Source organism: Gymnogyps californianus, chromosome 1 (genome assembly GCF_018139145.2).
Source record: "Gymnogyps californianus isolate 813 chromosome 1, ASM1813914v2, whole genome shotgun sequence".
Lineage (NCBI taxonomy): Eukaryota > Metazoa > Chordata > Aves > Accipitriformes > Cathartidae > Gymnogyps > Gymnogyps californianus.
This window is the reverse complement of record NC_059471.1, coordinates 151,784,674-151,811,661: the sequence shown is the minus strand read 5'-3', so window position 1 is coordinate 151,811,661 and position 26,988 is coordinate 151,784,674. Positions and strand designations below refer to the sequence as shown.

General features: G+C 40.0%; 1 protein-coding gene across 1 annotated transcript in view; it reads left to right on the top strand.

The window, feature by feature from the left end:
• The first annotated feature begins 6,409 nt into the window (after positions 1-6,409).
• IPO8 (importin 8) overlaps positions 6,410-26,988 on the top strand; it is a 47,544-nt gene continuing 26,965 nt past the window's right edge. Inside the window, exons 1-9 of the mRNA XM_050894353.1 lie at positions 6,410-6,493; positions 15,077-15,158; positions 17,285-17,441; positions 19,708-19,866; positions 20,835-20,991; positions 22,054-22,143; positions 22,955-23,049; positions 23,591-23,675; positions 26,231-26,365. Of these exons, the coding sequence (XP_050750310.1) occupies positions 6,410-6,493; positions 15,077-15,158; positions 17,285-17,441; positions 19,708-19,866; positions 20,835-20,991; positions 22,054-22,143; positions 22,955-23,049; positions 23,591-23,675; positions 26,231-26,365 (1,044 nt within the window). The remainder of the gene's footprint in view (positions 6,494-15,076; positions 15,159-17,284; positions 17,442-19,707; positions 19,867-20,834; positions 20,992-22,053; positions 22,144-22,954; positions 23,050-23,590; positions 23,676-26,230; positions 26,366-26,988) is intronic.

Here is a 26,988-nt window from a genome sequence, read left to right as displayed (position 1 = left end):
ACTTGACAATAGATCATATAATGGATGGCTTTAAAAAACTTTGGGTTTTTATAGGTTTTATCAGCCTGAATTGGAATCATCTCTACAGTACCAGTTACTTTAAAATAAAATGTCTGTTTTTTTCCCTGATATTTGTTATTAAAAATAATACATAACTTGGACAATTTTCTTCCCATAGAATAACTGAAAATATGATCAAATTTATCCTATGCGATTCTCACATAGTACCTTCTTAGCTAGAACTATTGGTTTTCACTGTTTCTAGTCAGAGCCGTGAACACAGCTCTAGCTAATCTCTGTTACAGAAAGGAATATAAGTACAATTGAACAAGTACGGGCATAAAGTTTTCAGACTGGAGGTGACTCAAAAGGCTACTACTGAACCTTAAATGCTAAGGCTATGTTTAAAAAAAATACTGCAAAAGACCAAGCAAAGCACCTTTTTGCCATGCCAATAGCTGGCCAAAATCCACTGGTAGAAAATTGCTATTCCAATCTTCAAAATACCTAAAAACATGACTTCATGTGATTTCCCATAATGATAAACACTAGGATGTTGATATTCTTTGTGCTTCTAGATTAACACTTGTTTTTGAAAGCCGCTCAAAGCACTTCAGAGGATTTCAGTGCATTTTTTACTGACACAGTTTTAGTCTACCTCAGTATGTCCAGATTAAAGGCCTAGATCCATTTTCTACTTCTGGTCAAAGCATTTAACAGGTGGGTTTCACAACTTGAAAATATTTGAGGTAACACTGGTATAGACTTCATGTAAATGCTGTCTGCCAATACTTCTTTCCTCAGTAGTTAAATGAACTTGCTTGAATTGTTGCACTAGGTAATATGCCTTAACTATATAAGGATGATAATCAGGTCTAATTAAAAGATACAAAGGGGCATCATAGTTCTGCTAACTTCCTATTGCTGTCTTTGCTATGCAAATCGGATACCACCTAAATTCTCTCCAGTTTAATTACCTTGTGCAGCCTGCTGAAGATAAACTATAAGGGTAAGGAACTAACACTAGGTTTTGATTTGGAGTGAGTGAATTTCCGTGTTTCTGAGTTCAGTGAAATACCAGAACTACCCTGAAATGGGAGGGTGTACTGGTTTTGGCTGGGATAATTTTCATCAGAGTAGCTGGTATGGTGCTATGTTTTGGATTTATGACCAAAACACTGTTGATAACACAGAGATGCTTTAGTTATTACTAAGCAGTGCTTACACAGTGCCAAGGCCTTTTCTGTTTTTCATGCTACCCTGCCAGTGAGTGGGCTGGGGGTGCACAAGAAGCTGGGAGGGGACACAGCCAGGACCGCTGACCCCAACAGACCAAAGGGATACCCCAGACCATATGATGTTGTGCTCAGCGATACAAGCTGGGGGAAGAAGGAGGACGGGGGGACACTTGAGTTACGGTGTCTGACATCCCAAGTAACTGTTAAGCGTGATGGAGCCCTGCTTTCCTGGAAACAGCTGAACACCTGCCTGCCGATGGGAAGCAGTGAATGAATTCCTTATTTTGCTTTGCTTGAGCGCACAGCTTTTGCTTTACCTATTAAACTGTCCTTATCTCAACCTACGAGTTTTCTCGCTTTTGCCTTTCCGATTCTCTTCCCCGTCCCACCGGGAGTGAGCGAGTGAGCGGCTATGTGGTGCTGAGCTGCCTACTCATGGAGTTCAACCATGACAAAGGGTTTCTTAAAGTTTTCAAAATACTAATGGACTTGTGACTTTTGTGTTTTTTCCAGGTTATGGAAGTGAGAGGGTACCATGAATGATCTACCAGAATTGTCATGGCTGACTTCCTGCAGCTAAGGAAACCTCCATCCTGCAGGCTACAGTGGTGGTGCAGACAATGTCACTGTTCTGTTGTACTGGTTCAGTTTACGTATCTTTTCCTCCCTGACTGCTCTAAGTTATCTACAGCTACTCCGACAAAACAGTCAGTGGGGGAGACGGCTTCGGAATTTTAACTCTGATCAAAGTCTTGTGTCTGGAGGCCTGGCATACATTTATCTGCTGCATATCATCCTTGCTAGCTCTCTATCAAATCTATACATGTCTTTTGCAAAAACTGAGTGTCTTGTGGAGGATATGAAAGGCTGTTGTGTATTCTAATTGGGGGTGTACTGTACCATAACCAGACAAAAATGAGTTAACTCTAGTTATGGACTTATTCACAAGTCTCTGATCAACTTAATTTTGTGTCTTGCCTCCCAACTATAAACAATTCTATAAAGAATGAAAAAACTTATAAATTTGTATGTGCTGACTGAACATTTCCAGGTGGTGTTGTACTTGGGAAAAAAAAATACTGTGAAGTACTAATTTGGCTGGAGAGTACTAGTTCATACAGCTTTTGGACTGTTGGGGTCTTAGACGAGTAAGGGCTGTGGTTGATACGGAATGAAGGCTTTATGCTAAGTACAGATCCAATCACTTTGTCCTTAGTTTACTGTGATGAAGTAAAGCCTATATTGAAAACAGTGGATTACTTTTAGCTTGTAGCACATCACTCAAAGGATTGTTGTCTTCTTTCTCATACTCTTCCATGAGTATCTCTTATTAACTACAGCTCACAACCAGAGGAACTTGGTTGGCATGATAACGGAGCAGTTTTTCTATGCCAGCAGAAAGTATATTACAGATAGCATTCAGCTAAAACACTGCCTGCATTTCAAAACAACCAAAAGTCAAAGGACTAATTCTAAGTAACCTGCAATGTGTAAGGCTTTTCTAGTTTTTCTCCAATGCCCAAAGTTCTTGAACTTAATCAAGTTATCTTGATAGCAACTCTGTCAGGAACTTGGTCTGATTTTCGTTGAGGTCAAACTTACATTGCTTTAAAAATCTTTAGTTTCAGCAACTGAGTTTCAAAATATGATTGCTTGTTCTAAATACTTCATAAAACTGTTGCTATAGTGCACCTGGAGAGTTTTGGAGCTTTAAAAAAACCCCACCTTTGTTTTCCCTTATCTCCCCTCCTCCCTTTTATTCTCATCCTTTTTTTCTGTACTTGCATGCTGGTGCAACTTGGATTTCATTTACTTGTTTTTAGTTTCTTTGTATATCACTTGTCCCTTTCACATTGGGTCTTCTCCTTACCAGCAGTGTTAGATAGCTGACAAGAAAATCTCTGAATTTTACCTCAGATTCTTTATTTTGCAGAGTAGCAGAACAGATTTAAAAAACCCAAACCACCATTCTAATTCCGTTCCAGATCCATTATTTTGAAGTAGATGAAGCCCAAAATATTAACAGAATCTTTCCTCTAACAAAAAGTCATATGAGTTCTTGCTTATAAGTAGTTACTTTCATCCTGAAGTTTTTGAAGTTACATAAAAGGATTTCAATTAATGACTAAACTTATTTTTAGAATAACATAGCCACTGGTATCTATGGAGGTTCATGTTTTACAGAAAGAAGTATCAGGCATACATCAAACCCAGCGCATAGGTAGATTAAAATGCTTGCAGCAATACTTCCACAACTAAATCACTGCTGACATATTACAAAGGAAATAAGCATTGTTGAACTGGATGTTACTTGATTTAGAGACTTGCTGGCATTGCCTCATTGATGGCTGTGTGCACAAAAAGCGGGTCCTAAAAGCAAAATCTTAGGTGTAAAATCTTTTCCACTTTTTTTGTAGTGAATGTTGTGTGTTAAAAGTGCCATTTTAAATACAAGTGGTAAGTGCAATAAAGTTACGAAAAACATTTTAGGAAGATGTTAAAATAGTCTTTAAGCATATTTTGTTCTTTATTGATGTGTTTTACATCACCAGCTCCACAAGACTAAAGTCCTTCAACGAATAAATTTCATAACTTTCAAGTTCTCCTACCACAGATGAATACACAGAAACGGAATAAAACAGAACTGCTTTTAAACTGTCCATAACATGCTAATTTGGAAAAGGAAGTAAAGAGAGAACACTACAAATCCTTTAAAGTAATTTGGTTTTAGTATGATACATGATCCAAGATCTTTAAAATGGGCAGTTTTCACTGGACTAGTCATATTTACTATCTTAACCAAAATGGGAAAATTACAAAGAATTACCATAGTTAACAATATATATTTTTACACTGACATTGGTTTTTGTTTATATGTTATGATTACTGAACATACTCTTGCCTGCTTCTAAGAAGAAATGAGAAGGTGAATGAAAGTACCTACAATTTCTTGCTAGATTCTGTAGAGCTGCATTACTGCAGAACAGAAAGACAGTTCTTGAGTGATAATGATCAGGTGTTCTGCACCAGTTTAAGAAGCAATGAAAGCCACAAGAGAGCGCACAATCTCCAAATGCTAGGTAGGTGTAAGTCATTTTTACAGCTAGATTCTTTTTTAATTATAGGCAAACTTATTAAGGGACAATTTTTTTGTATGAAATCATTATAGTATTAGCTGCTTTAACATTTTCCTTGTAAACAATCTAGGAACTTAAGTTATTTAGTGGCAGTGAAGATGTTGTGGCAAGCATTACCATATAGTCCCCTTGGTTAGAGAAGGGTATCCCTACCATAAATGGCACTCCTGTGCATTCAGCATTGTTGCGAAGAGTATTCTTCAGTATAGGTCAGGGAATATATAAGTTGAGGGAAGTACTGCTGTTTTCTTCATTGAGGAGCAGTAATAATAAATGATGTTTTATACTGTAATTACAATGAACAAATGACATATTGTCCAACAGTATTCTTAAGACTTCTATATAATGGGATGATCTTGTAATTCCCTTTGTGTTTGACTTTTCCAAAACACAGCAAATAGTCTTTCTGTTCGTTCTACCCATTAATAACACGTCTCTGGTTTGTAATTGTTATGTAAAACATCACCCGCAGAAGTAACCAAAGGTTTTGGCTCACTAAGGTTGTATTAGTCATGAGGTTTTTCTGGCATGCTGTTGGTCTGTGAACTGCACCTTTGATAGTCATCTTACACCTGCACGGATGTTTAAATCTTCCTTTGGTTCACCTGCATGTTCCAGGATTTAAGGGGAAAAATAGGAGGATAGAGGTGGAGAATTACAGTGGGGCAAATGCTTGCAGTCAGAAGTGGTGTTTGTATATTCCTGACAACCTGAGTGGTAAGCACCTTCCACCCACTTTCACACACAGACACCATTAAGATAAGCAAGTTTCAGGGTCTACTAATCTACATAATGATGAGGACAAGTATCACAAAGAAACATGCTCAGAAGCATAGTAGGAATTATAGTGTGTCCCCCAACTGCATGTTTTAGGAAGCTCCTTGCAGCAGATTTCTGTCTTCCTGCATGTTGCAAGTCTTTCTTGTCCAGATGCACATACCTTAGGTACCCGGGTAACTGTGTGAATAATGTCAGTTCTCCACCATGGAACTGACCTCACCACCATTCAGTCTTGGTGTTCTCACTTCAATTCTTGCGCACACAACTCACACTCAGAACAATCACTGGTACGCAAGCTGGAAAACTACTAGAAACAAGAGTAAACTATTAAGAAACAGGAGTAAACTATTAAGAAGGAAAACTAGGGGTTGTTTTTAAAGTGCAATTAAAGTACATGCTGGCAAAGATGGATAGCGCAGAGGATCTGGAAGCATCCTGTGGGTTGGGCAACCAAATGTCTGTGGGACTGGTGTGCCTTAGCCAGCGCTGGCACTCACTGTAAGGTACCAAAAGAGGCTACCAAGCAGCGATGGACGGATGCACCTAACACAGCTGCAACAGCGGCAGCTGTACGCTGGGAACAGTGCTGGTCCCCAGCCTCCCCTGGCCTAGCTGTCCCTAGCCGAGCCGTCCCCTCGCTGGCGCGGCTGCCCGGGCCTGCTCCCCGCCGGGGTCCTGTGCCGCAGGGCCTGGCTTCCCCTCCGTGGCCATGACAGCGACGGCTTGCTACCAGCCGAGTCTCCTGTTGGCGTCTCCAGGGATGGAGCACAGGGCAGGCGGCCCCGGACGCACAGGCTGCAGTAGAGCAGCCGCACACGCACCGCGAAGACAGCGGCCTCCCCGCCCCCGGCCGCTCTCTCCCTCAGGGAGAGGGGCGCGGCGGGCTCCACAGCCTGCGTTCCGTACCGCGACATGGCCGCCCCCCACGGAGCTACGGCCTAGGAAACCGCTCCCCAACCCCGCCCACTGCTGGCCATCCCGGCTGACTTTTTATCCGTACAACAAGATGGCGGCCACCCTTCGCCGACCTCCGCACGAAGCCAGAAGGAGGCGCTGCGGCCGTAAAGCAGTGCCCGTTTCCCGATACCCAGCTGTCGCAAACCGGTGAATGGCTCTGGAGAGGGACCGGGGGGGGGTGGGGGACACGAGCCTGTGATTGTGGCACGGGGGGGCGGCGGCGCTAGCGGCGGGGGCGGCTCCTCTTCCTCCTCCTGCCCCCGGGGAAGCGCTGCCTGCCGGCGAGGGAAGGGGAAGATGGATCCCAACAGGATCATCCAGGCTCTGAAGGGCACCATAGACCCCAAGCTGCGCATCGCCGCCGAGAACGAGCTCAATCAGGTGAGGGGAGCGGACGGCCCCGGCCGGCACCCGCCGGCGGCCTGCCCCGCCCCCGCCCCGCCGCGCCTCTACCCTGGCCGCCGCGCGGCACGGGGCCGCCCGGCCCCGCCGGCAGGGGCGGGGGGGGGTGGGGGGCGCCGGGGGGCGCCCCCTCCTCCGCGCCGGGAGCGCCCGATCCGCTCCGCAGCGAAGGGCTGTGGGGCGGGGGTGCCCCCGCCGCTGCCCTCCCCCTACGCGGGCTGCAGCGGAAAGCGGGGCCGGGCCGGGGGCGGCGGCGGCATCCCCCACCGGAGCGGGCCCTTCCGCGCCGGCTGTCAGCGGCCGCCCCGCCGCGCCGCGCCGCTGGCCCGGGCGCTTCGGCCGCAGGGCCGGGCGGGGGCGGCCTGGCAGCGGGAGGCAGGGCCGCCCCGGTCCGGCTGCCGGGACCCCCGGGGCGGGGTCTGCCGCGGCGAGACCTGCCGGCTCTCGGAGCCTCCGGGTGGGGGGGCGAGGAGCGCGGCCCCGGCGGCCCCTGGTCCGCGCCGTAGGTGCCCGGCGGCTGGGCGGGATAGCTGCCCTCACTTAATTTTGTCCTTAATGTTGTGACCCTGGGAGCAGGGCGTACCGAAGTGAAGTGCGGCAATCTGATCCTCGGCGTGGCCGGAGCACGAACGTTCAGTGTTTGGTGCTGGAAGGCATGACATTGAGCTCCGCTCTGCTCAGATCTCTCTCTTGCTCTTATAGGTGATAGATAGCAGTGACTCTCAGGGATTCATTTTGTCCCGTTCAGCAGCATGCCAAGTAAAACTTTGAGAAAGGCACATTAGATTTTTATGGGTAGGTATTTATCACAGCATCCCACAGTTAATGCAGCGGCAGTATGCACTGAATCAAAACTGTGAGCACAATCTCGATTTGGACATTTGAAAAAAGAGAAAGTTCCCTCGCGCAGCGTTAATAAAGCTTTAACCTCTATACGTCGTTGGAATATTTGATCAATTCTATTGGAGCACTTGGATTTTTTGACTGTGTTGGTGTGTTAACAAAACGGTCAATGAGAATTGGCTGTCACGAATTACTGCTACTTTAGAATTGCTCCTCCAGTTTAATTTTCTATTTAGGCAACTTAAAACTCCTTCTGAATTAGGTAGTGCTAATGCTTGCTTTAGCAGTTGGCAAGTTCCTTTAGTAAATCAGTGGATTAAGTGCTGGACATTGAGAATGCTCTTGGGCATAGTTAGATAAAAATGCAAAACTTTTTTTCTTTATTTGGGATAGTTACTTTAAAAATTCATCAGTACCTATTTTTATCCCTACTATTAAGGACTGAGAGGGAAATTATAAATATTTGTCAGCCGCCTGTTGCACAGAAGTCAAAACTACAATAATAAACTGCTGCATGTTTGGCAGGCTCAGGACAAAGAGGCAGCTGTCTGGATTCCTGGGTCCTGCTCCTAACGCTGTCATTTTAACGTCACCAATAAGTACTGTGAAGCTCAGGAAAAGTTCTGAAAGCGTTTTAAGATTGAGATCTGTAAAATGTTTTAAGTTCAAGTGATGGATAATGCAATTCTCATGAAAGACAGGTTTTAGATTCAAGCGTGCAAGTATATTTATTGAGAACAGGTTGAGATACAGATTTTTATTTAAAATAGCTGACACATTTTTCTAACTATTATAAAGAATGAATCTTGAAATTAAGAGATACCTATTACTGTGTAGGCTTCCTGTTACTAAATGAGGCATGATGTATCTGACTGACATAATGTACTGATGCAGTGCTGGGTTTGACATGACTCTTTGGATGAGTGGAACAAAAGTGCTCCTGAGGAATGTCGCTTAACGTGGGCCTTTGACATCTTGAAGCCTTTCAGTGCTTTTGAAGCAAGACTTCAAAGCGACGTGTCAGACTCCCATGTATCTAACGGTAGTGTTGACATGTCACTGTGTTCCTGCAAGTACTGGAATCCACATGCTGTTCTGGCGTTTACCTTGTTCTAGCAAAGGAACCAATCCACCAACCAAACAGAAAACCCTCCAACAATAAGTACTTGAAGGGGTAATATAACACTTGGCCAAACAGAACAGGGGTCACCTTTATTCTGTGCAATAGTTAAAGTGATGCTGCTCCTGATACACGCTAATGGGTATTGAGGTAAAACTTCTCTGTGTTAGCCTGTCTGCAGTGTACATTTGCTTTCAAGTTTGAATCCAGGTAGTGACAGGAGCTTCACAGAGAGTATAAATCCTACTAGTCCACCAATATAGCACCTCTCTGTAGGCACTTCATTGCTTGTACCAATACAGATTCCTTCAGAACAATATCATACTATTCCCGACTCCATAATTTGCTTACAGTGTAGAGTGTGCGGAATGGAGTTAACGAAAGCTTGCCTACCTGTAGAAAGTCCCAGCATGTTTGAAAATGCCTCTTTCTCTTCCATATGTTCCTGCGCCTGTGTAAAGATAGAGCTAAATCAATGAAGTTGCTGTCTGCCTTCTGGATTATCACCTAACTGCATTCAGAAATGGAATCAAGATTCCTTTTTTTTTGCCCTTATTATATCTATTGGAAGGCTGTTTGTGAATTTTCTTCCTCCCGCAGCTAGAAACAAGTGTTGGTTTCCAGCCAAAATTAATTTATGGTCCATTTATATCCATTTCTGCCAATTTTACTTCTTAACTAGAGTTGGTTTCTTGGTACCCTCTCTGACATTTGTGAAAGGCTGATCCCTACTGGCCTGTTTTCCTCGCCTCAACAGGCTGTATTTCCTTTGCCTTATCATAAAACTGAATTTATGAAATCTAATAATAGGAGAGCACAGCTCTTCTCCGCACTTGCTTCCCTTTGCATTAATCTGTCTTGTGCAATCTGGTCATTTGTGTTTGCAGCATTCCAGAGTGTCTCATGCTCAATGCCACTAATACCTCATTTGATACATCCTAAAACTACAATTATCTTCTTCGTGTCCGATGTCTGCATATTTCTTATCACTTAATATACCGAGATCCTTTTATCCTATGGTTGTTCCTCACTAAGAAACCTCAAGCTTTTAGGAGAAATTCCTATTATCCTCGAGTGCATGACCATGTACTTTGTCCTGTTACCCCACTCCATTTTTGTTGGTGCAGTTCTAAAGATCATTCAGTTCTTTGTAGGATTTTTCTGATCTTTCTCCTTGGATGATGCATGCTACTTCTGAGTCATCAACAAACTTCACTTCTCAGTGACCTGAACACAAATGTAAGTGTGGGATTTGTCTGAAATGTGATTCTTGATAAACTAGAGCAGTAATTTCCTGCCAGGTCAGTAGTCTCTATCACGTAACTGCTGTCATTTCCCTTTTAGCCTGTTGATTTTCTAAGTGAACACATCTTTCCATCCCCCTCTTTTTCTTTTGTTCCCCCCCCCCTTTTTTCTTCAGCTCTGTCACAGCATAATTTGTATGCACTTTATGATCATATTTATCAATCACATTGTACTTATTAGAACAGTCAGTTATCATACCAAGAGAGATACTCAATTTCTGTGCACCTTTCTTTGATATCTGTTCTAGGCTGTTACTCTTGTTAGGTCTGCTTCATGGACTTCAGGGACTTTTGCTGGTTTTTAATTTTATTTTTTTTTTTTTAATGGCTAAATACTGCTTTCGTGTGCCAGTTCTTGGAGTCTTGTGGAATGTACTGTCTGATTATGTGAACAAAGTCATTCTGAATCCAATTCAGATAGGATTACCAAACAATTTTTATGCATTAACCTTCATTGGCTCAACCTGCTGTAATACATTTCTTTGGCCTGTAACAAAGGGGAAAATGAGAACACAATTGCAGAAATACAGCTGTTTGTTTAAATATTGAGAAGGAGTTGCAGAATTTGGCTTTGAAGGGAACTGAGTAGCAGTGCTGGGAGAAGAGAAAGAAGTGTGAGAAGATTGCCCAAAAGCAGAAGAGTCCAGAATAAAGTTGGGCTTCCTTCTGTATCTTCCACATCTTTGTTGAGCTGGCTGCCATAGTAGGCAGGGATCTTAAGGCCGTTCTGGAAGTGACAATGAGCAACTCCTTACCTAGAGGAAGGAATCTCAGGTATTTGTATTGAAGACCAATTTGATGAGGAAGTTGACTTGCATGTTTAGAAGTTCTGTGGAAAGCGGAGTTTGTTTGAGACTGGATGAATTTGGCAGCAGAACCCACAGAGGAAAGAAGCTCAGGTAGGTTCTTGCACATGCTTATTTTCACTGTGTATGAAAACACTGTGTGTTTTCCCCTCCCCAAACAATACCTTTACGTGTAGACAGGGAAAGAAGAAAGTGTCTTTTGAAGTTCTAGTTTGTTTTAACAGCTGTCTGTGACTCACAGTGTAAAAAACAAGAGAGAAAATACTATTAACAACTGCAAAAATATTCCCAAGTGTGACAAATACTGATGGAATTTCTAAGTAACACATTTTCGGTGCACAGCAAACAGAAAATAAAACTTAGTAAACCAGATAGTTGAGCATCCAGATCAAATGTACGTAAGCCTTAAAATAATCTTTGTAAACAGTTAATTGCATATGTATTCAACGTACAAATTTCTTCTGTGTGTTTGTCTTTGCAAACAAAGATGTAGTGCCTTGATTTTTCAGCAATTTTTACGTGCCATACTTGGATTCAGAGGTATAGAGAAAGAGATGTTTACTGCTGGGGAAGAAGGATGGTCTTGGCTTCCCTTGCAGAACCTGAGGGAAGGCTCCAGTTTTACATATCCATTGTCCTAGATTGTCCTGTTGTTGTTCTGCAGGGGAAGAAGCACATTCCAGTGCTGTTCTGCACTCAGCCACTGTGGTTGCCATCAGTGCAGTGGGAAGGTTACTGACAAATGCGATTATGGAGCAGTTGCTTGCTGTGGGCTTTAAATGCGACAGCAAGCAAGACGCAAGAATAATGCTTACTGAAATGAGTTTAGTAGTATATAATGCATGATGACCTGGGAGCCAAATCTGAATGTTAGATGTGAAAAGTATTTGCTTCAGTAGGATCCATTTGGGGAAATTTTTATATTTTTTTCCTGCTTATCTCTCCTTTCATTCCAGTCCTTTACATGTGACGGTGTTCATCTTGCTGTTTTTCAGTGGCCTATCTGAGGCTTTCTTGGGCGTCATCTGTTCTGTACCTAATCAAGTGGAAGAGGAAATATGCAAAAAATGATGTGTTCTCTGATTTTTTCAAGACTGGAGCTGTGATACTGAGGCGGGAAAGAATACATGTTAGGCCAAAGGTGAAAGGACTGAGCGCAGAAAGCTGTACGGCTGCAGTGCACAGATCCTGAGACAGTGGACACAGATGGAACAAGATGCATGGGGACATATGCATCTCTTCTCCATTGCTGTAAATTTACCCAATTGTATCTTACCAGTGCTGTATGCTTCTCCCAGTTTAGCTGCTAGCCTTGCACATTGCTGTATCCCATCCTCTTAATCCCAATGGACATTAAATGAGATTTCTTTTTTTTTTAGCATAAATGCTCTGATCTGTGATTGATGCAAGAGCAGTCAGTATGTGTTTTACACAGCTTTAAAACAATTGTTCCTTATAAGTACTTAGTGAAAGTTTATTTTTCAAAAACTTTTACTTTCTCCTTCAAAATAAATACCCCCGTCGATCTGCACCTTCATAGAAAGTTTTACCAAATCACAACAATGTGAATTCAAGGCAATGTAAGTATTCACAAACTGCACAAAGCAGCGTTGCAGGGAGTTGCGCTGAAGGTCTTTTTCAGCCATCTGGTGCCTCCCTGCGGCTCCTGGGCATGGCTCTTCGAAATCAGCAGATAGCTTTCCATTCCTTCCGTGGGACTGACAATATTCCTGCTCTGCCTTTGTAAAAGTTGAGGTGCAGCTGTAACGATATAAATAACTGTCTTGCTGAACTCATCCGGCTCTGAGGTCTCTTCCTTGTCTCTTTCCGTTTACACAATGCACACCTGACAATTGCTCTGCACCTGCTCGTGTGATACATACAGCTTTACTTGCTGGTGTCCAGGCGCCTGTTGTATGGTTTCTCGAGCAAGACAGGGAAAGGATACATCCCAAGATCACAATTAGCATGGCAACTAAACCAACGAGAATGTGCTGGTATAGGAAAAATGTTGCTGCATGCAGCTTTTTAAAAAGTCCTCTGTTGTAAAAATTGCAAGCGGCATGTAGTTTTCCTGAGCGGGTTTGTGGCTGCACAAGTGAGCAGGATGGTATTTGAGCTTCACAAATACAACAGAATCGGGTGTCTTGTTTCTAAAATGGGCACACAATCTCTGTTGATCTCACAGCGTTTGTGTTTCTGATAAAGAGTAGAAAACAAAGCTATGTAAAAATGTGAATTATGGTAACGACAGTAGTACGGAGTAGAAGGATTTAGTGGGAGCTTGATACTGTGTCCCTGTGATCTCTTTAGGGGTTTCAGTGCATAAAGTGTAAAGAAACCCTCATAGCAGTGTGCTGGTAGGGATGGGGCCCCCTCTGAGACACTGTGCGTACCTTCTGTGTAATATGTCTTTTGTCACGCCAGGCGCTTGCTGAGAGGATTTGCTGTGCAGGCCAAATAACCATATTTGTATATATCCTGGCAAAACTTCAGGGATAGCAGTTGTACACCAGCACAAGTGGTACCAATAAAGCTTCCTGGAGTAGCAGTGACTTTAATGTAGATTCAGTAAAAGCTGTTTGCACAGAGAAAGGGAAATAATTTGTACTGTTACCGCTGTGTCCACCCTAAATGTGATACTGATAGGATTACTGTGGGAGAACAACAACAACAAAACAACCCACAAAAAGGTTACATTCTTAATTGATGCGTTTATAGTAGTAAAAGCTGTGTGTAGATTGGGTCTGAGAACAGCATATTGGCACTGTTTAGAAGAAAAAGGACAATTAGAGTTCACGTACATTTTTGGTGTTCTTTGCTGCTGGGATTCCTTGTGCTTTCCTTATCTCCCTGGCAGTTGGGTGTTGAGTGCTGGAGGATGCTGCAGCCTACTGCAGCCCCCATCAGAATCCAGCAACGTTGTACAGATTCTGTCCGGTAGCGACTGAAGGGCAAGCTTTGGACTCCAGGATACTCAATTAAAAGGTCATCTTTGGAATCCAGTACGCTTCAACCAGTTGATGTTGAAAGCTGGTATTTCAGCATGTCCGTAGATAAATGGAGTTCCTGTGCTGTCTGTTACAGCTTTTACTTTATTTGGAGCATTTCTTATGGATAATTAAAGTTTATAGAGAAGGGAATTGCAGGAGAGTATGCTTTTGATTTGCCATTACTGCTTTTATCTGAGATCTCAGATTGCTCTATAAACATCAAATGAGTCTCTGAGCACAGCGTAGGTTAGAATTACACTATCATTATAATGAGTAAAATGAGGGCCAGAAAGTTAAGTGATTTGGTAAAGTTATTGAATGATAGTGTTGTGTTGCAGCTGTTACACTTAGGCATTATGAAAGCAATGTAATTTTACCTCACTATGGAAATGTTAGATCAAGGAACTGGGTACATGAAGAGCAGAACGTACCTCTTATTCCACAGGTTTTGAATGAGGCAAAGTTTACGGGAGGATGTGGTATACTTGTACTTAAAGCACAGCTCTGGAAACAACCACAGAACTGCCAGGCATAATCTAGTTGGAAAGAAATACCATAAAAGGTGAAAAAAAAGAAAGCTTCTGCCATCTAGCCCCAAGAAACATCTCTTTCTGAACATAAAGCACATGGATCTGAGTGATGAAAGATCTGACCTACTAGTAACTACTGATGTTGCCAAGGCTTAGCGGTAACTGCACCATGCTGAGTCAATGATTCTTCACGTTGGAGGACCCCTGTTGAATGACAGCAGTATAAAGCTATCAGATTTTCACATCTTTTAAATCTGGCATGCTTTGCTCAGAAGTTCAGTGAGCATTGTTTTCTCTTTGAAATTCTTCAGCTGCATGACTGATGTAGTGTTTGAAAAGTTCCCAGGAAGGCTGTGGGTTTTGAAATGTTATCTGTCTATGCTTGATTTTAATTAAGAATGGTTATTCCACTGTGTTTCCCCAGTTTTTATTTTTCTGTTAAGATGCACTATACATCTAGTTCATTAAAAGATAGCTGTATAATATATGGCTAATGCAGATGCTGTTTACACTTGAAAATAATTTTAAATGGTTTTCTTAATCTCTTCAAAATTCAGTATTGCTATTATACCACAATCTGTTTTGCAAATAAATGGTATGTATTGATGAGGCATGTCAATATCCATTTGACTTATGAGGCTAAGTTAAATAATTCAAAGACAGATCTGTAGTGCTTCTCATTATGCATTCTCAGAATTATTTAAATATTCATTATCGCTAATCTCTAATAGACAGCCTTGTCGCATTACTTATTCCACCCGTGTGCTGTTATACGCTCAGCGTTTACAAGTAATTATTTGGATTTATGCAGATCTGGGTAAATCCAAGTGCTAAAACCTTTCATACTTCATGAGGAGAGTCAAAGAACACTGCAAAATCCTTAGTTTGTATTTCTTATTCAGCTTTTGGTAATACAGTCTTCTTTAAACATAGTGATTTGCTAACTGTGTTTTATATGTATTTCAGTCCTATAAGATCATCAATTTTGCTCCAAGTCTACTGCAAATCATAGTATCAGATCAAGTTGAATTTCCAGTGCGTCAAGCAGGTGAGATAAATTCCTTGTTTCATTTTCTTTCAGTAGAAAGTCAGTCTGTTAGTTATTTTGACAGAGTATTGAGCTGTTGCAATGTAAGTAAGTTCGCGTTTGTTCTGAATGTGGAAGTGAAAAGGATCTGTCTTTGCTGTTTCTTTCCTACATGAGGGTCAGATAAAACCATGGGTATAGGGTAGAGTCCTGCTTTGGCTTCCCTGTGTTTGTAGTGATCCCTACTGGATTGCTGTGACACTGATATGAAAAGAGAATGATTTCTGCTCAAAACTGAGTACTCAGGGAGTCTTAGGTATTCTTTCTCCTGGTGCTGAAGAAGTAGTGATGCCAAGACAAGTGGGAATTTTAAAAAAAGTGGATCTCATTTGAATACATATTTCTCTGTTTGAATCCCTTTTCCTGGAAAAATGAAAGTTTCTGAAAAATGAAAAAAAACTATAATTCCCTAGGTCAAGGGTAGCCACATATGCTTAGTCAGTATCTATGGTGCCCGCTTACAAAAGTGAAGGAAGGTCACATCACTGATAAGTTATAAATTTATAGTCTGAGTATGTCTAGAAAGATTGCCCAGCTGTGTGTGTGAGTTCAGGTGTGGTGATGCAGTTAACTTTAGGGTATACATTTGTGTAAGATCACATTCTAAATTCTCATAATCTGTTTTAACTACTCCCATACAATATTTTTGACAGATACAGAAAATATTCAGCTTTTTCAAGAAATTGATGAATACTGTTTCGTTCACAGCTCTGTTTTTATCCTATGGAACAGCATTTCCCATAGAAGCACTGCTGGTTTTTTTGCACAGATCCTATTAATCCCCTGAGTGCGTTGGGGCATGCTGACATATGCTGTTTGTCATGCTGGCGTTTATTTTTTCAAAGATAATCCAACTTTGAATGGCATTGTTAAACCATTCTGTAGTAAAGTTTGATGCTTAATGTAGACTCCATAAGGTCATTTTTATAAATTCATCTCTCATTTCAGTATCATTCAGGAAAAAAAACAAGTATGTAGAACATAGTTTTTTAAATTTTTGTTTAATTTTTTTACTTTTTACAGAGTAGGGGTATAAAATAGAAAAGCACATTTAAATTACATTTGTAAGTCAACAGATTTCCCTGGGAATTTTTTAAAAGCCAAGAGTTTGTATAACAACAAGATCTATGGACAAAGTAAATTAAAGTCTTGGGCTGGTCTTTCTGGACCTGTTTCTTGTCTGAATATTCTGGCACGTCATAGACAAAGAACTGTTTTTCCTCTTGCTCCTATAAAATATTGTACAAACTACATGTTTTCATACTTTGTAATTTGTCATCACCAAGAAAAATGATTGTACCCAAGGATATCTTATTTATACTTTAAAACCCTAGCTTGTAATCAACTAAAATAGTACAGGGATAAGAGTTTATTAAGAACATCCCTTTAATGTCTTACACCATATTTCCTGTGTTTCCTAAAGAATGCCTACAGGCATTTTAGTACTGAGGCATAAATGCTGCTTTATTTTCAGCTGAAGATTAACTTTATTTTTCATGGTTTTTCATGTGAGGCAGAAGGGAACAATTCTAAGGGATTATGGGAAATCCTAATAGTGAGATAAAGCTTAGGGAATTCACAACAAACATTTCTGTCTGAATAGAAGGTAGGCCGTGTGCCAGTTTCATACTGGCCATTTCCCCAAGCAGAGTGTCCCAAGCATTGCGTGCGCAATGATTTGTTTACACGAGCCTTCCAAAACTTCACTTACTGAGCTTGAGTAGTCGTTTTAGGGATCAGTGAAAATGCAGATCAGTGGATTTTTGGTTTTTTGTTTACAACGATGGAATATTATGTCCATATGCAAGACTCCTGTAATAAAGAATGTACCCCGGTAGAAGCTGACTGAAATACTATCCTGTTCTGTTTAGGACCAGGCACTTGAGCCTGATCTTGTATGGAATCATAAAAAAAAGCTTTTCTGACTCAGGTGTGCTTAGTGCCTATGATTGTTAAGAACTCATGCAGTGGTTTTCAGTCATCTTGTCAACTCTTTGTTCTGCTTTCAACTGTACTACACGTTGAGCACAGAGTAATGTGGAGATGTGTTAGAATTAAACTATTGCTTCCCCAATATTCATACTTAGCTGCCATTTACCTGAAGAACATGGTGACACAGTACTGGCCGGACCGTGAACCACCTCCTGGAGAAGCAGTATTTCCATTCAACATTCATGAAAATGATCGTCAGCAGATTCGTGATAACATTGTAGAAGGAATAATTCGTTCTCCCGACTTAGTGAGGTACCTTACATTGTGTAGAGATATTTCTATAGCTCAAGTTTTCAGACCTACCAGTCCGGATGTAGTTAATGTGAGAATCTCAGTTTCTTGGGAGAAGCAGCAAGTACTTGTTTTGAAAATGTAATAATAATCAATTTTAACATATTTATGTGCACTTATTTTTCAGAAATGTAGTAACCTGGCTAAGAGCCCTGTGATGGGATTTATCCTCTTATGGTGTTGTTTAAAGTGTCTTATAACATTTGCTGTAGTGACAGGCTGTCTATTTGGCCGATTCAGGGCAGATAGTATAGAAGGCTGTCTGCAATACAGAATTAACCATTCAGAGACATACTGCCCAAGATCTGTTTTCTTTTTTCTAGTAGCCCTTTTCTCTATTACTTTTGCGATTTTTATATGTAATCCCAGTATTTGAATGTGTATTAGCATTCTTGGTTTTAAGTTGTTAAAAGAATGAAGAAATGCTGCTCTCTTTTTGTTGGAAGAATTGTTAAGATTCACAGGCATACTGCAATCTGTGATTGTTCACCACTCTAATTAAAGTGAGGCTGATAGGATGGGATTAGACTGTAGCGTACAGATGTTCATCTTTGAAAAACAGAAGAAAATCTTCCTCTTCTCTCCTCCTCCTCTCCACCAGCTAGGTGCCCAAAGATGTCTTTTTTGTCAGTAGTCATATCCGGAAGAGGAGTGATTGACTACATCAGTTGATTACAATCAAGATTGAAATTGGGATTAGAGAAAACACTTTAAAAAAATAATGAAACACCAGAATGCATTAGACTGCTATAGCATTGCTATCACTGGAGGTCTTTATGAATAAATTAGACAAACACCTGCCAGGAATGCTTAGGGTACAAATGGTCCTGTACTGAGACAAGAAAATTAACTAAATCATCGTTTCCAGTTCAGCTTTTCTAACGTGCTCTGACGCAGGTCATTAGTATCTCCACTGAAAGAGATAGGTACTCCTTGCCAAGGTTGTGCTGCAAGGTCAGGAAACTTGTGTTGCTTCTGTGATAATGTAATAAAGGCATGTAGTTTCCCCTGGAATCATGTCATAAATACCAAGGCTAAGTTTATACAAAAGAATATAAAATAATGGAAGTTTGAAGAGTTTTTTGCAAACTAGTTCAGGCATCGTTTCATAACCTGATATTCAAAATGTCCTGATGTTACAATGACAATCTACATCTAAAAGGATTGTTGAAAACCCCAGGACAATCACCTGGAATAAAGTACGGGGTTTCTAAATGCTGGCTAAACTTGTAGATTTGTCAGAGGTTAAAAAGTCAAAGAAACTTTACCGGGACTAGTCTGATGTTGTAATGCTGATATTTTTCACTGTTTGCTTGTGAGAATAAGGGGGGAGGAGGAACCAAATCGGCAACAAGCACAAACTCCAAAGGCTTGCGGGGGAAGGTGAGTTTGTACAAAGCTAAAAGGATCAGTAGGCGGAGGGCCCCTTACTGAACTACTTTGTCATAGTGGCTCCTTATATAATGGACTGCAAGAGGCTACCCAAGGAAAACTAAATACAGAAGAACTAATATTTTCTGCAGACTTTTTTTTTTATTATTATTCCTTAGCGGAGCCAAGCATATTTATTTACAGCTCTAGTTCAGTGCCGCTCAGCTTTTTTAGTCACACCTCAGTTGAGTCAACAATCCTGTCTTGCCTCACCATTGTGAGTGGCATCTAAAAGGGGGTGGAGGGAGAGGAATGGTAAGATGTTTTTACCTAATTGGTTCTGCCATATGCTTCGGAGGTTGAGCAAGTGCTGTTCCAGAAGATCCCAGGAAAACTGTAATTTCATGAGGAACCTCTGGCTTGGATTATAACACAGGCCAATATTGTTTAATAAAAATGTACAAATTTGTGTTTTTGTGGTTGCTTTCAGCCTCATAAGCATGTAGAAGTATAAACATTCATTTTCAAAGTACAAAGCTAGCTGGTTTCATGAGCAATTAATTGTTTTCAAATATTGCCTGATGGGTGTGGAGAGAGAGGAGGAAGGGAGAAAAGTAGCTAAGATGTTCTGAAATCAGTTTCTTCCTTAAAGTTAAATCCCCTGGGATTTTTTTCTTATTTTTCCTCTGCCATTTCCCAGAACTCTTTCAGTGCTGTCAAAATATGTATGATACTTGTGATGTAATACATATATTGTGGCCAATAAAACAAAGATTTGGGAGCTATCTTTTAATATTAAACACTATGCCATGATCTTATTTACTTATAATGTATTTCTTTTTCCCTCCTGCCATAGAGCCCAGCTGACAATGTGCCTCCGTGCTATCATTAAACATGACTTTCCCGGCCATTGGACAGCCGTGGTAGACAAGATAGGCTACTACTTGCAGTCTCAGAACAGTGGGAGTTGGCTTGGGAGCCTCCTGTGCCTGTATCAGCTGGTGAAGACTTATGAGTAAGTTGATGTCCATCAGTAGATGAGGAATCAGTACTTTTAGTCTCAGCTGATTACTGAGAATGACATTCTTAAGAGCACTGGCAGTTCTACAAGGAATTCAGATAGAAAATGGGAATTAATGATTGTCATATGCTTCCTTTCCTGCAAATAAATGAAAACTATTCTTCATCTTTATATCGTCAGTGAATTGAAAGCAGAGATGCCAGCAATAATCTGTATGAATTTACTGACATTTTTTCTTGAGGCTTTGTACTTTTGATCTGATTTGACCCATCTGTGAAAAATTTCTTAAGTGTTTATAACTTCTTTTGTTTGAAGATTCCCTAAATGCTGGATATATGAATGCAAATTATTTTCTACATTTATGTCATGAATACAGTACTGTTATTGTCATATACTCCTGTTGCATATTGTTACTTGTACCATCCTCCTGATAGTCTAAATCCACAAAGCATAAATTAGGAGAAGTGTAGTGAGCACTCTCTCACTCATTTAAAAAAACCAAACACCTGTTGTTAGAAACATATGTATAAACCACACAAAAGAAATGTAAATGGAGAAAGAGAGAATCTTTTCCAAACAAAGGAATTGTCTTTCCCTTTCAATGGCTGTTCACTCCTATTTGTTCACCACCCAACTTGGGTTTGGCATTGGTACAAACACCAGAGAAATTCACGTCCCTGCTCCTGTGAGCTGACGATTCAGTAGTGAAGAACATTAGTTCTTCCTCCCAATAGCTGCGTTTATATAAGGTAACATTTGTTTTTCATTTCTCTATTTATAGGTTAGCAAATTTGCACAAATTGTTGAGATGTGGCTAGAGGAGGGGAGAGTGAATGAGTGAGTGCTGGATTTTAATTTATATATTTTTTTTTTAGGGTACAGAAATTAAATTGCTGGTGGGGAATAGGCATTAGAATCTCCAGTGTGTAGATCCTGGACCAACATTTTTGTTTCCTTTGCAGATACAAAAAAGCAGAGGAGCGAGATCCTCTCATTGCAGCAATGCAAATATTTTTGCCTCGGATTCAGCAGCAGATGATCCAGCTTCTGCCTGATAACTCCCATTACTCTGTGCTGCTTCAGAAACAAATCTTAAAAATCTTCTATGCTCTTGTTCAGGTTGGCATCTGTGTAGGGGAAAACCAAAACTTTTACTTTGCTGGGCACAATGACCCCCTTCAGTACACTCCTGGGTGTGATTGAATAAGAATACCAATTTGGATGGGAAAAGTTGTGTACAATAAACAGCTTTTATAAAAATATGATCTTTATAGTTTTTTCTACTTAAAAACTGGTCACATGATCCCCCAGGTTAAATTTTTAATGAAACTACGTGCTTCTGCACATCCTGTCTGTAAGCTTACTGGAGAAATGTTCCTATTTTTATAAAGTCACACATAACCTGATATAAACTGTATGGGTACCTAGACTGTGCTAGTTGGCCTCTGAAAGTGTCAGTAGTGGATAGTGTAGTATTATTGTCAAATAGTGCACTTCAGTAGGTGGTGTTTCTCATTATCTTCTGAAGATCTGGCAGAAATTATTTATTGCGGCACATGCATTTTACAGAGATGAGTTTGGCTCTTACAGGGATGAGTTTGGTGAGGAAGTACTTTTAGAGAATGAGAAAGAAAACAAGATCCCACATAAGGGGCAGCCTGAAAATTCTTACTGGGGGTTAAAAAGCTAAAATAGTTTGTTATTAGGTGGGGGGAGGATTAAGAAGATCCCAAGATCCTATTTTACTTTTCAATAGCTTGCCTGAATATTATCACTTTGCTTTGGATTTTGTAAAGAAGTAAAATTTACTAGATAGTAGCTAGGTAGTAATTAGGAGTACATTTCACTTACTAAAAACGCTATTGGTTTACCCAAACCCTGTAATATAGACACTACTGTGGTCCCTAAAACTTAGCTGGGCTATTGTGAAGAAGAGGAAGAAACAAAGAGAGTTAGCAAGTTCTCAGACCAAGGAACTTTCCTCAAATAGTGTCTGCTCAGAAATTCCTCTGTAGATTGTCCCAAGAAGGATGCAATTAGAGTAGTATTGATATCTAACTTAATTAGTTTTAATTTTATTTAAAACCTCATCTTCCTCAGAATGTAACTACTGTAGAAACATCTTTACGTTTTTCAGAGAAAATTAGTATTTCATGACTGTGGGTTTTTTTCTTATTTCAGTATGCATTGCCACTCCAGTTGGTGAATAACCAGACTATGACTCAGTGGATGGAGATCTTCCGTACTATCATTGATAGAAATGTACCTCCGGTAAGTTTTAGTTTTGTAAAGACCTCTGATACTTGTGTGTTGGCATTTGAGGAACGGTGAGTGTGAAGATCTTCTAAGTGTTCTTTTTTTAAGATGTTATCTGTTTAAGATTCTTATCCTTGGAATAAGTGGTGTTTCTGACAGAAACGCAGGAAGATCATCTAAGCTGTCAGAATTTAATTATCTGAGGTAGTGACACCATGTAAACTCCAATCTGGGATATTTTGGAAGTTTCCAAATATTTTAGCCAGTTTCTCTCAAACAAGAATCAAAAGCTCATCACAAACCCATCATTTGTCTCCGTTCCTCTTTTTCTTTCATCCATCCTTTGCATTTCTGGAAGAAAAAAATAAGAAAAATAGTAATTAAATTCTTGTTTCTGTGTGTACAACATTAACTGGCATTTCCTAAGTTTTTTAGAAATTTATTTCACAACCTTAACATTCTTTTAATAGCTTTTGCATTAGTATATGGTTAAGGTGTATATATTTGGAGGAGTTAGTGTCATGCTTAATTTTTAAGCCAGAGTGCACGCCACTGTGTAGTATGTAAGTATATGTGAGAGTTCCTGTTTTTTAAATATGCATAATTTTGAAAATTAAAGTACAGGTATTGTACAGGTATTGCACATATACAGTTATATTGACTAATTAAGATATTTGAAAGTTCCTGAATGTCCTATAACTTAACAGAAACAAAGCTTTAGTCGATGCTGTGCATTTGTATTAATTTACTCAGCAAGGAATGTTTGAAGCATCATTTCTCTCAACAGTACACACAGCTAATTTAAAATAAATGTGTTTATTTATAGGAGACTTTGCAAATTGATGAAGATGATAGACCGGAGCTGGTGTGGTGGAAATGCAAGAAGTGGGCATTGCATATCGTAGCTCGTCTTTTTGAACGGTAACAAACTGATTAAAAACTGTAACATTACTTGAGGTGCAGTTAGACAGTTTAGTCGATTTAACAGCTCTTGGTCACCGAAGAGGTATTCTTGCTGCTGTCCTGTGCCTTGCACTGGCACAACCACTGGTCTGAGCTCTTAGTGAAATGATTTGACTCTCTAAGATGGCAAGAAACTAGCCCCACAGGAAAAGTACTTTTTTTTTTATTTTACTACATCCAGCTACAAGTGCTTATATGCTCAAATATAAAGGCAGGGGAAGATCTGAAAAGAAATCCATAAACATGGAAGTTACAGAGCTTGTGACAAAAAGGTGGCTATATTTACTTGACTGTAGTATTGTACCTTACGATAATCTAAGAAAAGAAAAGGGAAGTGGGGCATTATATGGGAAATAATGGCTTAGAAGGAACCTGTGGGAAAGAATTCCTTAGGGGATGGAAGACTACTCAGGGTCCTTTGTGTTTTAGAAAGTACTGTGTTTTCCTGACACAGTAGACTTCTCACAATGTAAATGTCTGTGTCCTCTTCTTTATAAAGGTATGGAAGTCCTGGAAATGTAACTAAAGAATACTTTGAATTCTCAGACTTTTTTTTAAAAACCTACGCTGTGGGCATACAACAGGTAAGTGCAGTTCATTTGTTTCTGAATTAGATCATTTTGGCTGAACAAATATATTGCTTTTCAACAGCGTGCTCATATCGAAGTTCATTCGTTAAACAAAAATTAACAGAGTCAGGCAGGTTTTCCTTTTAGTGATTGAGAAGTTCTTTAGAACTCAGTGCCATACAACTGAGGTATAATAACACAAATTTTCAGCAATTCAAAAAACCCTGCAGGAAAATTCTTGGAAAAGGCGAGTGCTGATACAAAAAGTATTGTCATCATGTATACACATTCTAGATATAGCTGAGAGAAAAAACTATTGATGCAGAGGCCTCACATCGTAGAAGAGTGTATTTTCAGGGCAGTCTTTAGTAAGTGCTTTTGCTGCAAACAACTTAGGCACAGTAATCCAATTATACTGTTTTATTTCAGGAAGATACAAGCAGATTAGAAGGTGTCTGGAGAACAGCAATAAAAGTTATTTTATAGCTGGAAAGCGTATTTTATGAAAATGTAGCATAAATTCACAGTTTGCAAGGAAATTATTTTTGTTAGGGAATGCTAATTATTTGTGATTAACATGGTGTTGTGGAGACAGTTAAGTTGCACAGAAGAGAGGCAATTCCTGTCAGTTTTCTGTGTTTTTCTGCCAGCTGAACTGTGGGCCCCTGGGAACATGGGCTTCCAGGCTTCCAGCATCTCCCTGGTTTAGTGGAATGGCTGTAGCAATTGGGTGCCTGAAAGCCCTGAGAGTGCTGGCTCCCAAGCTCGCATGTTTTTGGCACAGCTCCTCCTGTTTCTCATTCAGCCTGCCATATACTAGATGACTAGGAGTGGTAGTTCCCAGGCTTTTGGCTCAGGTAAAGCTCTTGAGTGTCCAGGCTTTTGGGTTACATATTCCAAACAGGCTCCTAAGAAGCCAGGAGAATGCGGTATGCTCTCCTGCTCATGATTCTGGGCTCTTGATTCCCTTTGGCCTGTAAACCTCGAAAAACACCTGGGAATGCTGTTTTTCAAGTGACAAGTGTTTGGATAATGTGTATATCCAGAATATGTGGCTCCTCAGCATGCTGACAGATGAAATATCCCTGACATGGCATCTGCAGGCTTCTTACAGTTTAAATTTCCAGTGTCTTTGAGGCAGGGTGCCAGGCTGTTGTTGTCACTTCAAGTCAAATTTAAACTAGATTTCAAAGTACCAGGATTGTCTGCAAAACAAAATTACTTTTCTCCGTGCAGTTTGACAACAGATAGTTTATCCATCAGTGTATTAATTCTGTGTAAATATGTAAATGTTAAGAACTAAGGAGAGGAATGATTGTGGTAAGGCTGTAAGCATTAAATGAAAAGGGAAACAGTCTAATATCTATTCTAAACTCCTTGCAATGTTTAACTCCTGAGTGGAAAAATAGAGTCCCATGGGCAACTGTGATTTGAAATAGTTAAAGTTCATCTGTTAAGAGATTAGGCTATGTAGCAGAGGGAGCAGTTTAGCTTTCGAGATAAATGGACTGGACAATCTGCACATTTCTTCCATTTCTGGCTCTTAAATGCTGATTTGTCACGTTTCCTTGCAGAGTTAGTAAGAATTCTGTTGTGAATGTTACATTACTAAGTCTTCATTACTTATTCATCAGTTGTTAAGTGCTGACATCGTGCTAGATTCTACATGCAATATAGACAATTCTTGCCCAAGGAGCGTATCGTATAAAAGACTTAAGATCAGACTTAGTACTCCTAATGAAGGAATTATGTTCAAAATAAGATTTATTATAATGTTGTGAAGAATTACGAAGCAGAATTGTCCTTCTGAAAATACGACTCAATATTTTGTTATGTATTGCCCTTAATTTTTATTGTTATTCATGTACATGCCAATTCTTTACACTTACTAACACTTAATAGTTCATCTGCCATTAGTGCAGATTAGTGGCTTTGTACTGTAGGTTTTTCTTAGTAGAGCAAGCCTTTATATTAAGGAGGATTTGTGTGATAGAGTTTGTGATAGCATGCTAGGTGATACTATCTGATGGTTGCAACAGATAATTGAAGTTAAGGGTTTTGCATCTCTTCTGATTCACAGATTTAGGTGCTAACCTATTTTTCTTTTCTAGTTTAGTGTTTCTATTCTTATCACTGTTCTTCCAAAGTAATATGTCTTCTTTAGAGGCCTGTCCTTAAAAAATGAACACAGACACCACTAACAGATTTAGAAGCCAGTTTGAAAATCGCACTGTGCCTTTTTCTTATTCCAAATTTTGCTGAGGCCTGTGTAAACTGTAAGGCTGTGAATATTGAAGTATATCTTTGGTTTACAATCACAAGTGATCACATGGTGGGGCTAGTAGTAAAGGTAGACATGTACATAAATGCTTGCAGGATTAGATCCTTAATATTTAAATGATTTCTGATTTTTGGATCAAAGGCATTACAGTGATTACTAACACTAGAACCTCTGCTGTAAAACTAATTAATCTGTCCATGTACATTCACTGAAGAGTTGCACTGCATGTCTATGCATGAGAGAGAATTTTCAGTCTTCATTTAAAAATACCAATTTGTCATTTCTTTAGGTTCTCTTAAGAATCTTAGACCAATACAGGCAAAAAGACTATGTTGCGCCACGTGTTCTTCAGCAAACATTAAACTATCTGAACCAAGGGGTTATTCACTCTGTAACATGGAAGCAAATGAAGCCACACATACAGGTCAGTGCGTAAAACCCAGTCATAAACACTGCATGTCATCAGAGTGATTAAAAAACCCCCTAAAACCCCACCAGTTTTGCAGTTTTAAAGAAGATTTCATGAATCTTTCATACAGCAGTTGATCTGGGCAAAAAATAACATTTCTAGATTAATGTGGTTGGTTTTTTCAGTATTATGACTACCTTTTATTGCAGATATTGTTGACTCAATTAATGATTCTGTTCCATAAGTTCTTTATTTTATTTTTGAAATCTGCCAGACAGTCATAATGTTCTGGCTTTTATTAGTTGCTAGTGTTCAGAATTGTCTATAGATTTGGAAATTCATAATTGATTGTAGTGCAAAGATAGTGGGCAAAGAGAACATGAACTATGAGGAACGGACCTGTTTTAAGGACGTGTTTTATAAGTGAACTAAGAACAAGTGAAAAGTGATTTTCATACTTTTATTTTTTCATATCATAAGCTCCCCTGTTGTAGTTAGTTAATCCCATGACTGTTAAGAGAAAGGACTCTGAAATCCATTCTCATGTTAAGTGTTGCATTGGTGAGATCCTTCTGCAGAATGCGATGTTCTGCTGTTTATAGACTATGTCCTGAAGTATATTTTGTGTGTGGTACTGT